A 13,252-nucleotide genomic window follows, 5' to 3' on the forward strand; every position below is an offset into this window, starting at 1 on the left:
TAGATGCTAGGGTCGGAAGGGACCTCAATAGATCATCGAGTCCGACCCCCTGCATAAGCAGGAAAGAGTGCTGGGCCTACATTACCCCAGCTAGAGAGCTTCCACATGAGCTGGTTCCACATCCACCCCAAATCACCAGCTACCCCATGTCTCCTCATCACCGGTCCCACTTAGAATGGATGCAAGATGATCACAGAGTGAGCGATGGAGTCAGTTGTTGGAGAGGTTTCTTTACAGATAGATGACCCACGGATAGCAGCAAATGAAGGGTCAGGATACATAGGATTAGTGATCCTTTAGGTGTTGCAGTAAAAGACCAGTTGATTTGATTGAAAGGACACCAGAAAAAGAGAAGGAAAGAACAAAAACTGTACCTAGAATTTATTCTGTATTTTCTTTCTCAAGCCACGGGAATGGTATCACTGGTCAAAGTATTCCCAGGAAAGGCTGACTGAGGCTGGTAGATGTAGGGTGACAATGCTCGTAGGTGTACTGAGGCTTTTGTTTGCTTTTGTTTGCGATGGATCTCAGAGAAAAACAAACAGGAGAAAATCTCCCTTTCCTACTCGGCAGCACTGCAAGCCCTGCGCAAACAGCCTAAATACAGCCAGAAGGCCGCAATCTCCTTGCTGTAGAGCCTCGCCCAACAAGAGGGAATTATACAGCAGCAATCGTCCTTGGTCTTTTTGATTTACAGCAGACAGGCTCTTCACTGGACTGTAGACATTTCTGCTCCTTAATTGTCAGCTGAAGGGATGGTTAGAAGCAGTAAAAGTGCGTGGAGTCAAATTCTTTCTTTTAATTAAAGGCACCTGATTTATGCAGCAGCGGATCACGACTGCCACCTTTAACATTTATGGCTGTTTGTAAATTGTGCTTGTTCATTCAGCCTGGCTCGCTGAGAACTTTTGCATGAAAGGCTCCTGGCACCGATTTGAACTGTAATCATGAAATCCCCTTCTGTGGTGTCTTGCAGCATAAACATCCGTAATGTTTTGTTGGGCTGAGGTCAGGGTGGAATAGCGACAATAGATTTTTATTCTGTTTTGTTCCCTCCTTTGGGACGAGTTGTTTGAGCCCTGTGCATTTGAATTTTGAAAGATACAGTTAGGTTGAATAGCGGGAATCGGAACCAAATGGTTAAACGCCCAGCCTCTGCGCTGAAAGTAGCCTCCTGCACTTCCTCGGGCCCGCTTTCCAGGGGTTATCCACCCTAGTTGAGAAAGGGGGGGGGCTGCCTCTGCAAACTGCTCACCCACACCCATCAGTGCTGGGGCAGAGGTGGATGCTGGTTGCCCCTGTTGCATTGACATCAGCGGGTCTGATTCTGCTGCTCCGTAAGTGCTGTGCATTTCTCTGAGTGGTTTGGTGAAGGAGGGGACTTGGCCACAGGCTTTGACATTTGATTGAGGCTCTGGAGATTTGGGTTTGGAGTCTCTGCTGTGTGAATTGGATCAGCCACTTCACTCTTTGGTGCCTCCAGTCCTTTGCCTGTACTGATTGTGGGCTGTCTCTGTCTCTTCTTCCCCATTTGCGCAGTTCTGGGGTGCTGGTTGTGGTTGGGGCCAGCTGTAACCCAAGGAGTAAGAGCAGCGAGACCAGATAAGACCTAGGAGTCGCTTCATTTCAGTTTCCTTCCTCATGGCCATGTTGGGATGCCCTGGCACTTACTTTCCAGCTGTCTGTCAGACCGTCACTTCTCTGCAGTTGTGGGCTTGAATTCAGTTCTGTCTGACGCTTCTGTGGGATTTGCAGTGGGAAGGAAAAGCTCTTTAGAAATTCAAGCCTTCTCGGCCTGCAGTAAATTGCCCCATTTAAACAATCACATATGGCAGCCAGGAATTCTTTTGCTTACTCTATTGATTTAAAAAACACTCTTCCAGATTGAAGTGAATGGGGAGATTTCAGCTGTGCTCCACCTAGTTTTGCTTCACATGACCTGGACGAGGGACTGTCTCTTAGAGGAATATTGCAAGCACCATTTTTGATGTATTAAAAAAAAAAATCCTAACTTGTTTTTTGACAGTCCCTGAGGAATTGGAGCGAAAGGGGGTTCTTTAGGAGCAAGACGGAGCTCTAAATACTGTTTATTTACCAAATGGCTCTTTCCTACTGTGCTGCACTCCATCTGGTCTCTTCATTTAGGACTGTGCCTTGTTGCCAAATGGCACATTTCAGCTTGTTGCTGCAACGTTATGCATAAATCTGGGCTCTGCGTGCCGGCTTATTTTGTCCGGCCATTTGTGGGTGCTGTGCTTCCCATGTCACTGGTGACTGGGAGATTCTGCTGGTTGGTTGTAGGTCTTTTTGCATCCTCTGGGAGGCTGTCTTGACTTTTTTACCTTTAAAAGTGGCATGTTTGTAGACAAAACAACAGAAGCCCACAACCTGCGTAAGAAAAATGTGCTGTGAATCTCCCCTCTTTCCCCCCCAACTAGACAGCACCCAGAGAGGATTGACTGTAACCCTACAGATAAGAGCTAAGTGACAAAAGATTTAGAGGTGTCATTTATTTGCTAAATTACAGCCCTCAGTTGATCTCTGTCTGGGGATAGAAAGCATGTCCCCACACATTTGTCAGGTGAGAGCAGTGCTTCATTTTGGATCTGTCCCTGAAGAGACAGGAGTTCACAACTGCTGAGCATTCACTTTTCAGGAGGGGGTGATGAACCAGGATAAGCACAGGAAGTTGTTAAAAAACCTTGCAAAGTGTCACAGTTTGCCTGTTTCTTCTGTGAAATGTTATCCCAGCTGCCAGCAGATACCCAGCTTGTGATGGTGATGCACCATGTCCTGAAGAGTGACAGAGAAACCTCCCTATAAGTAATAGACAAGACCTTGCCCAAACATGCTCAGCATCTGCATTCTTTGGCCTAGTTACAGCAGATTCTGCATGGCCTATAATTTATTGAGATGGCGTTAGTAGATGTGTGTATACCCTGATTACCATGGTCATTTCTGGAGAGGTACATTCAACACTCTTAAGCACTTTTTCAACTGCCTTTTTAGCCTTCTAGTAATATCCTGCTAGCGCTCTCTCACTGTTATTCTGATGATAATCTTGTCATGTCATATTGGGAGATCACAGGCAATGGGGGATAAATGCTTGGCCATTTTACCATTAAGTATTGGTAAGAGGAGTAGCTGGATTCTGAGCTGTAATATACAGGGTTCTGGGTAAAGTACAGACCAGCATGAAGCGTATACCCCTGTATGGATTCCCGGACCCCTGTATAGATTCCTTTGCCAGGCAGAGGTGATCTTTAAAGTGCTTAGCCCGTGCCCCCATGAGACCGTGCCTAGGCAGGCTGCCTCCTAACCTAGAAGCAGTGTGGCAGTGGCTATTTAGTGCGTTGAATGGGCCGTGTAGCCCTACGGATGGACTATGCCAGTTAGTCCCCCCATGCTGCCATGCAGATGTGGCAATGTTGCTGACAGCTTAGGAGCCCCTGGCTCAGAGCAGGGCAGTGTATCGAGAGGACTGTTGCCAGGCATGGTAAGTTTAGTACATAGACATGGAACTAGTGAATATCCCTGCCTTCATTTAAGCCATCTCAATTAGTGGAGAGGGAGCGTCAGACTCTCCAGGAAAGTGCTGGTGGGGAGAACAGATGCAAGGTGTGCGTGGAGCCAATGCACTAGTTCTCACAGAGCCTTTTCCCTCTGTTTCTCCCACCCTGTTTGCTGAGATCTTTCCCCATCATTGTATTTATGTTGGTGTCTTTTTATTTTATTTTATTTTATTTCTTTTGTTCCATTTTTCCCAGGCCCCCATGTCTTCCCCCTAAACCACAGAAAATGAGGAGACCTAGGCCTCTCTCAGTCTATAATCATAAACTCTTTAACGGCAATATGGAAACATTCATTAAGGTACTTGCTAGCTGACAGTGAGAGTCTATGAATGCTCTGAATGTAATGGTGGCTTTCCTTTCCTAATTGCTAACTCCTTTCCTTTCTGGGATCTGGCCTTTCCGGGATCTGGCCATTGTGCATACTGTTAACGTGGCTAGTATGCTCTTTGCCTCAGTGAAGATTTCCATCCATAGCTGTTCTCACTTCTGGTGCATTCATTACATTATCTGTCACACGTCTGTCTGCATGGTCTGGGAAGGAAAAGATAGCACTAATGACCCTTGTGGAGCCCGGATGCCATTCTGGCCTGTCAACAGGTTAATTGCAATCTTCCATATCTTATCACAGCAGGCATAGCCATCTTGACTCTATACGATGCTATTATTTGAGCATGCTGGTAGTAAACAGCAACACATCCACCTGTCATAGAAAGAGACTTGCTGAAGATCAAGCAGGAAGCAAAGAGAAAATCTTCCAAGATCACGCTATTCAGACTGATGGGGCTTGTAGTGTTTGGGGAAGGGAAGATGCAAAACAAAATATTTATTGGCTTCTTTCGCAGGCAGGTAGAGTCCTAGACAGTCCCGAGAGGAGGAGGGCTGTGGAGGTGAGGGAAGGAAGCCAGGTGACAGGAGGACGTAGTCCTCCAGCAGGATTCCTTGAGGAATTTCCGAATAGAAACTTTAAAAGACTCCACCTCAGCATTTCAGTGCTCCCCCCCTTTTTTTTCTCCCCTTGACATGGTTGCAGGAGAACATCAAATGATGCATAAACTCTCCAAAATTGTCTCCCAGTTATAGAGAATGACAGGAAAGCAGACTTCTGCTGAAGCATTCTGTGTATGGGTGTCTTGAGTGGGTGTACAGCTCTTCAGTGTCGCTTAAAAAAGAATCAATCTAGTCAGCTTCAGTGCCAAAGGCTGGTAGAGTTGACTGATGCTGTCTAATAAAATCAAGCACTTACCAGGTGAAAAAAGATTCCCCTCAAATGATTCATTTGCAGTAAAACCAGGCCTGGCTTGTGTGTTATTAGATGCACTGATCCTCCCCCTTGCAGGAAGTTCTGCTCTGACACAGGCTGGGGAACAGAAGAAGGAATCTAAAAGAAGGAAGGTGCTTGTATTGTCTGAGCAATGCAATCCTGTTCTGCTTAAGTATGTGCTTCACTTCAGTCAGGTGCTTAGGTGCTTCACTGCAAAAAAACCCACCAAACAATATGACCTGGGAAACGTGATGTTAATATTTCTCTCCTGTTAGCCTCAAAGTACAGAAGCCAGCAGCTACTTGAGTGAATCTAGCAGCTTTGCCTCAGCTGTAACTGCCTTTGATCATAGACACATGCCTTTGATCATTTTGGACCAAATTATGCTTTTTAGTTACAATGGTACAGATCAATTAAGTTGGTTGATACTAATGTAACTAAGGGTCTGACTGGACTAAATTTGGTTTTATCCACTGAGGTAAGTGACACTTGAATCCAGAGCAGACTCATATTCTGGGATAGCTGCTTGCAGATGCTTTTATACCACTTCACCGCTAGGTATCAGAAGAGCAGGTATTAGCCTGTTTGCGTTCGGCAGGTTGCTACCCCAGGATAAAGAAAGCAGACTATAAGTACAGCAGTGTAATATATATACTAGTTTAGTTTTACCTCTGATTTTTATCCCAGAATAATTTCTGCACCTGATTCAAATAGGTTGCCTTAGTGTAGGGCTTTACATCATCTGCCCGCTCTTTGCCTACCACTGTGTAGGCTGTTTACATCAGTGTAAACGTGCTGTCTGTCCAAGACCTACCAGCTGAACGTGTTAGGCATACAACTGAGCATCCTCTGGCCCCCTGCAAGCTGCATAATCTGAATAGCCTGAGAATAATATTGAAGATCTTTGAAGATGCCTCCAAAAGTCATCATTCTTTATGCCCAAAGGATAAATCTAATAGCCTAACTATTGATCCACCAAAACCCAACCCAGCAACACATTCTGTTTGTGGAGTAGCTTTCCAAAGGAAGTGATGAAAACCCCATTAAGCCTAAAGTAGATATAGTGCTAGAGAAAATATTATAGCAGGCAGCACTGACAAAGGTTGGATTAGATCAACTAATAGGTCTTTTCCATCTCTGATTTAGATACTTCTATTATGCTGTTTTTTATGTAGAAGGAAGCCTGAATGCAGTGCTTATAAATGGCTAGCACATTGTCACGAATAATAGACAACCCAGATAGAGAAACCCATTAATCTCTTTAATACATGTAATTGTTCCATACTTAAATTGATTTTTAAAAATGTCATGTTCATTAAAACCCAGCCTGTTAAAATATTATTCTAGAGGAATTAGCTGCATTGAAACCTCTCTGAATAGACTGGTGTCCTACATAATAAGGAGAGCAATGTGGGCAACCATTAGTAGTGTATTTAAAAGCCTGGGAGTTTCTGCACCATTTTGGAAGCAAAGTTTGTCTGGTCCTGAAACTTCTGCCTGATAGCAAATGCTTCAGTGGAAGGTCTGACCCCCCACCCCAAGAATGGGCAGTTGTGGAATGGCTGTGATGGTATGTTTCCCTCTGAACTGCGGAAGAACCAAGGGGAAAAATTGGCATCTACTTTTAATGCAATGAAACTTTGGGCAATTCAGCAGAAGTGGGGAAGAAGGAAAACAGGAACAGATCTGGCAGGTAGCTTCTGAATGCTCACCAATCACTGAGGCTCAGATGCTGCATACTCAGCAGGTGATGGGGTAAGGCTGCAGAAAAGCTGTGAGCCTGAATTGGACCTTTCTAAGCTGCCATTGCATTTGAGCTTTCATGGCCTCTGGGTGATATGCTTACTTTAACTGATCTTATTCTTGCTTAACCTTCTCTTTTTCTCCTGCTTTGCTGCTTTTTTGTGTTGTCAGAGGAAGAAGGAATGCTCGAACAAGAAATCAGGTATTTACTAGAGGCCCTCCTCTCCAGACCAAATCTAAATCAAACTGAGGGATGCCGTTGTAGCCCAAACTATAAAAGCATCTGCTTGCAAAGACAAATGTGCCTGCAAACTTACCCCCATTCCAGTAGGGGCTATGTGAGAAAGCAGCTAAGATACGAAAACTGAATTCAATCTGGGGCCAACCCCCATTTTTAGTTCCTAATTAATGTATTTCACATACTTCTTTGTATAATGTAACTTCTATTGACAATGGCTGTTTCTTTATGTAAAACCTGTAGCTGGAAGGTTATTTCATCACTCAGGTAAATTGCAAGTCTTTGGGGGTCATATCCCACCTTCCAAATAGAACAATTATGTTTCAGTTGCATTTGTCCCCTATTCTGTTTTGTTTTTCAGCCAACCAGATAAAGAGAAACAGCCTTTCACACATACAGTGGAGGCCTTTTTCATAAATAATTCACTGCGCATAAGCGGATTCAGCCCTCTTTGCTGGCTTGGCATATTTAGCACCTCCTTCTCTTGCTTATTCTCTTACTAAACTCAATGACACTGATTTTCAAACCTGAGTGCTTGTATACTGTACTTAAATAAATGTCCAGTTCACGCTTATTGACGAGCCAATAAATGCTTAATTCCTTCTTTTTTAAGGATTCAGGGCAGGCAATCCCACTTGTAGTGGAAAGCTGCATCCGATACATCAATTTGTACGGTAAGCTAATTTAATATTTGCCTGTAATTTCAGCGGAAGCTGTTGCATAAAAGTAATAAAGGACTTGCAATTCAGAGCCAAGTATAATGGAGGTGTCATCTATCTTTATTAACTATACGGGGTTGGGTTATAAATCTGATGGCATAAACTAGGATGTCATTTACAAGCGTGGCAAATATTTAGTTCCTGTAAGCGTTTATTTTGGGGTTGAATTGTTCATTTGGGCCACGATCCAATGAGAGTCCTTCCAGCTGTTTGATCATGGGGACTTCAGTTGGAGAAATTGAGCAGAAATAAAATCTTATGATGATGATTATGATTCCTTTTCTTGCACATAAAAGACACGCCTTAGCCAATAATTCTTTCCATTTCTTTCAACGAGAACAAAAGATTAAACAGATGAGCCTCTTCAAAGAGTGTGCTGCCTACCATGGGTCAGGTCAGACAGGGTACAGACTGTACCAGCCACTGCCCATTGGCTCTAAGCCTGATACTTTTGTCTCCACACTTTTTGCTATCTATCATCTCCTTCTGTTTCACAAATATTGTATCTATCTGCATCATTGGGCAGGTGGTGCATTGGGGCTATTTTCAACTTGAGATGGTGACAAGGGAGGTCAGGAAAGTTACATTTCAGCCATTTATGGCAATGTCTATATATTGCTGGGCTCTAGTCAATATGGAAAATACTCTGTAGTGCCAGCCACAACTAATTTCCATTTACCTTTCTGTCCGCAAATTAAGTGTTTGTTTTCTGGAGCTTAATAAGGCTTGATTTTCCAGCTCTCTCCTTTTGGAGTGCATCTGCATATTCTTTCCAAAGACACTGTTCTCTGACAAATATTGTCCTAATATGCGAGCATGGCATAGTGGCCCACATCTGATTTCAGCAAAACGAAGAAAGTGAAATTCTGAATTGCCGACAGAATGGCATAAACATCCCTTTCATTGTTCTGTTTTACTTTGCACTCTCTAGGTCTTCAACAGCAGGGTATTTTTAGAGTTCCTGGATCTCAGGTTGAAGTCAATGACATCAAAAATTCATTTGAAAGAGGTATGTGATTGGCAGGTGATCCTGCCAAGGTATATTGATTAAGACTGGAGTGTCTGGACTCCTAGAGTTTATTGAGGAGGAAGATATTATGGGTGGGAGTCTCAGTCAGAAGTGATACATAACTCTTCCCCGTGGCATTTTTGTAACTCACACCCAGCAGGCGTTTCTGTTACAAGGAAACGGGATGCTTTTCTCTAGGAGAATGGGAGCTCCTCCGAGAGGAAATGAGATGATATGATAAGGCTCTGCTTTCCAAGAGCTTTTCTTTTATCAGCTTTCCTGGACAGTAATAAAGTATTAGAGAAAAGTTACTATATTTCATGCTCTTATGCTGAGTGTCAGCCTCCTAGGTCCCCTGGTTTCATATTAGCCCAGCAAGGTAATTATAACGTGCAATATAGAGAATGGGCTAATTGCACTGTGCTCCACGAACTGTCGTTATAACTGTAACTTAAGCTTTGTAAAGCAAAATATGGCCTACCTAGTGTATCTGCTGACTCTACTGGTCACAGTTTCTAATGCCTCTCTGAGGAGAACAGCAGAAAGGATTGCACAATTAAGGAGTTTATTTAAACATAATTTCTCTAAATGAAATTGTATGCCCTGTATTATATGGGGGTCAGATGGGTGTGATCATAATCGTCCTTTTGAATCTATACCAACCATGCAGGTTCCATTTGGCATTTTCGGAGATAATTAAGGGACTTGCACATCCATTTACCATTTAAGAAATGGATATCTAAATCCCTCCATACAGTGCCCTCCGGTGCCCTTGTTATGCTATCTGAAAGGCATCCCACGGATTTCAGTGTAACACAGGTGTGCTGGCATACAATTCCTTGTCTTCTGCAGCTCTCTCAAACGATCTCACTCACTCACTCAGTTATGAGCTCTTGTCTTGCATACAAAAGATGCAGTGGGCTGAAAACTATGTAAGAAAACTAAATAACACCATGCATAATCTTCTGGAAAGTTTGCAAATCCTTGCCATGACAATTACCCCTGTGCCCTTGATTACCATAAGTTGGGCTATAGCATGTCTCAGCATGGTGCTGTTTAACACACTATCTTATTAAGCCCTTGACATTCTTGGAAATTAAATAGTGTTACCACTCTACATGCTGTTTTCTTGATCACTGGTTTTCCAATTGTAGTCAACTGAACAGTGCTTGCTGCCTAATTCAACTAGAATTAAACCTTTTATCTGTTCAGGTGAAGACCCCCTTGCTGATGATCAAAATGAACGAGACATCAATTCAGTTGCTGGGGTCTTAAAGCTATATTTCCGAGGACTGGAAAACCCCCTCTTTCCTAAGGAAAGGTTTCAAGACTTGATATCTACTATAAGTAAGTACAAACAATGAGGTACAGACAAGCGTTTTGCTGCCCCAAGGCATTGTGGCCTCTACTCAACAGAGGAGGAGTGGTCAGTAAGATTTGGCAGTACAATAGGCACAGACATCTCAGCTAAACTTCTTGGATTTGCTAAGTTATTACAAGTAAATGGAGAGAATGACCTGAAGAGCTCAGCAATCCTCTTACTGTCTCACCATTTGCATTTCCTGTCCCAAAAAGACCCAGAAAATGCTGGGATACATTCACACGTGTAGGGGAGGAGCAGTTGGTTTTATAGCTTCACGGGTTTGGGTTTGAATTCATGGAGCTCAAGGGGCTGCTGCTGCTTTTCTCTAGTCCACTGGAACCGGGGAAACTGGTTTCTGGGGCTTAAGTATGTTTTTCCCAATATGTCATGGTACCGATGAATATTTATTGGAAAATGATGGACGTTCTCGGTGCCCTTTAGGGAAAAGGAGAATTGATGGGATGGATTTGCAGTTTTAGACATGACAAGGAAATTTGCTGTGCATTTGGATTACAGTGATTACTGTTATTTTTTAAAAGAAATACTCTGAACTGATTTTGGTCCCAGCCTAGCTGAGCATATATTTAAGTAAGTGAATAATTCAACTAGGGTTGCTTATGTGCTAAAAGGTAAGCATATGTTTAAATGCTTCTAAAGCTTTGTCTTTCCTCTTTCCTACACTTCTCAGCTGATGATGAAGTATCATAATTAAAGGAAAGACTTCAGCATCTAATTCACATTAGAAATCTGGTGCTAAATGTCTTCCTATTCTCTGGGTGTGTCTACACAATATGTGTTCTGCGGAGTAGACTAATTAGCTGCACAAAAATGTTGCACTTCTACACATGCGCCCCTCTTAGGTTGGAATAAATTAATTAGTTCCACAGCAAAATAGTACTCACCTGCTGGCTACCCTGCACTGAAGCATCCTCATGTCCCAGCCAGCCCCTCGGCAGTACGCTAGGTTGGGAGGAGCAGCCCCAGGCTGGCAGGATGATCCATGGGCCCCCCTGCCAGTTGGGGTTGCTCCAACCTGGCTCAATGTGCTGCAGTCCCTGGTGCACATTCAGTGGTGCACTTGGGACCAGTAAACACCGGAGCCATAAACTCTGGTTTTATTGCATCGCATTACATTGCATGTGTAGACACACTCGCTGTCTCTTAAATGTATGCAGTGTAATTTACATCCCAGCTTAAATGGACTGGCAAGCTTTTGACATTTGAAAACCACTTGAGACCAAAATGCTGTTCCTGCTGTGAGATGTTGAAGCCCTTTTCAAACTGTTCTACCCCACCCTATTACCCAAGGTAGAAAGGTGAGCTCATCTGAGTGAGCTCTCTGGTCCCTCTGCTGCTGTATGACTGAAAGCCAGTTTGATTCCCCTGGGCTCTAGGAAGTGCGGGATGGCTTGTTGTGAGATGGGGTTGTGTATGTTGCGGTGCCGTGTAATTCATTGTTTTTGTGATAAGAAAGAAGCACTCGTGTAACATGCAAAAGGCTGCTTGTCACTTCTGCTTAGCTGGAAGCTGAGTTTTCATTGGAAACGTCTCTCAAATGCACGTGATCAAAAATCAGAAAGAAAAGGCATCCTGCTTGTAGGGGTTCATTCAGCAGGACTCGTTGGAGTATCCCACTTATGTGATTTGTGACGACTGTGGCCATTGACATCTCTGTGACATTTCATTCAAACACTTTGCAGGGAAATGTTTGAATTGTCATGGCACTTTTGTTCCTCTGGGTTTCAAAAAAAAAAGTAGAAAAGAAAAGGAGTCTGAGAGGGAAAAAGATTGTAGCAAATGATAACAAATAGAGATGGAATAAAATGTTTTCTTCAAAGAAAGGAAAAATTTGAGAGAATTTTTTTTGCCAGAATTTCTTTTCTTTTTTTTCTTTCCTACATTAGACAATTATTGGTTTAAAAAAAATCATAGATATAACTCTGGCATCAGGAAGCTCGACTCAACACTACGTTCCCCTGAGGGAATGGCACTTTGTTGAGCTACAGCTATGCTCTCTTTCTTGCTTGACTTATGGGCTCAGGGATCTGGCATTTTTGACTGTCCGGTGTGCCAGCTTCAACAGATACTCCTGATGTCTTCTGAGCTGGGTGGTTATAGGATGTTCTCTTGGGAAGTGGGAAATATGTCTCCAAATGGATAAATACTGAGAACAAAAATATAGTCGGTGACATATCTTCAGTTTCAAGTCTCTGAAGAATTTATTCCTCACCTGGAGCATATATTATGTTTTTTGAGGACTGAAATAGTTGGCTTAAGTAGAATGGTTGAGTTTGACACAGGCCATTAAGTTTCACCCAAACACCCCACGACATACAATTAGACCGTCTACATGATTGAATGGCCCCTTCTAGCCTTCTTGGCACTAATATACACACATGGCTTCACAGTTTTGTCAGGCAGGTTTGACATGTGATTCTACATTTCTTCCTTTAGTGTTAAATCATAAATCAAATCTCGAAATGTGTATTGTTTCCCTTACATGCCGGGCTACTCATTCTGAACAGTAGTCCGTGCCTTCTTGCATCGACAGTGACCAGATGCCTTTAGGTCAGTGTCCAGCCATGAGGTCCACCCTGTGTTCTTGTGTTCCAGAAATCGAGAACCCTGCCGAAAGAGTTCACCAGATCCAGCAAATCATCATAACCCTGTCCCGAGCTGTCATTGTCGTCATGAGATATCTCTTTGCTTTCCTCAATCAGTGAGTCTGTTTATCTGTTCCTGTTTACCTGAATAGCTTGTTCCTCCGTTTTTCAGAGCCTGTCATGTCCAAGATTGTCTGGTACTTTGGTGGTTGTCTGTTTCCTCTATCTTACTGTGTTTCCTGGCTGTGGCTGATGGCACTCTCTGTGCAGTGCTATTTTTGTGCTGAGAATTTTTTTGAGCTAACAGTAGACAAGCTCAGTGCTTTACTTGTGGGATGCTTGTGTTTGCAGCTTGTCACAGTACAGCGATGAGAACATGATGGATCCCTACAACCTGGCCATCTGCTTTGGACCAACTTTGATGCATATTCCAGACGGGCAGGATCCAGTCTCCTGCCAGGCTCATGTCAATGAGGTTATAAAAACCATCATTGTCAATCATGAGGGCATCTTCCCCAGCCATAGGGAGCTGGAGGGACCTGTGTATGAGAAATGCATGACTGGTGGAGAAGAGTACTGGTAAGGAATGGGTAATCAAAATAAGGGAGTTTAACCACTTTACGAATTATAAGTGACTTTTATGTTCTTAACAAAGCCACACCTCCTTCCTAGCTTGGTCCATTTCCACTGTAAATGAAGGGTGAGGCTGTGGGGCTGGGATAGACAGCAGGGCTACCACGTGCT

At 43.4% G+C, this 13,252-nt stretch overlaps 1 protein-coding gene across 3 annotated transcripts in view; it reads left to right on the plus strand.

The window, feature by feature from the left end:
• Window positions 1–13,252, plus strand: part of SRGAP3 (SLIT-ROBO Rho GTPase activating protein 3) — a 216,260-nt gene that overhangs the window by 188,656 nt on the left and 14,352 nt on the right. For 2 of the 3 annotated variants that reach the window (XM_019536576.1, XM_019536578.1), the window contains exons 12-17: window positions 3,768–3,870; window positions 7,428–7,488; window positions 8,465–8,542; window positions 9,755–9,889; window positions 12,519–12,624; window positions 12,860–13,087. In XM_019536576.1, coding sequence (XP_019392121.1) covers window positions 3,768–3,870; window positions 7,428–7,488; window positions 8,465–8,542; window positions 9,755–9,889; window positions 12,519–12,624; window positions 12,860–13,087 — 711 coding nt within the window. Of the gene's footprint in view, window positions 1–3,767; window positions 3,871–6,747; window positions 6,779–7,427; window positions 7,489–8,464; window positions 8,543–9,754; window positions 9,890–12,518; window positions 12,625–12,859; window positions 13,088–13,252 lie in introns of all 3 variants that reach the window. The other variant, XM_019536577.1, reaches the window with a different exon arrangement.

The sequence above is a fragment of the Crocodylus porosus genome, unplaced genomic scaffold (genome assembly GCF_001723895.1).
Source record: "Crocodylus porosus isolate Cpor-Errol unplaced genomic scaffold, CroPor_comp1, whole genome shotgun sequence".
Taxonomy (NCBI): Eukaryota; Metazoa; Chordata; order Crocodylia; family Crocodylidae; genus Crocodylus; species Crocodylus porosus.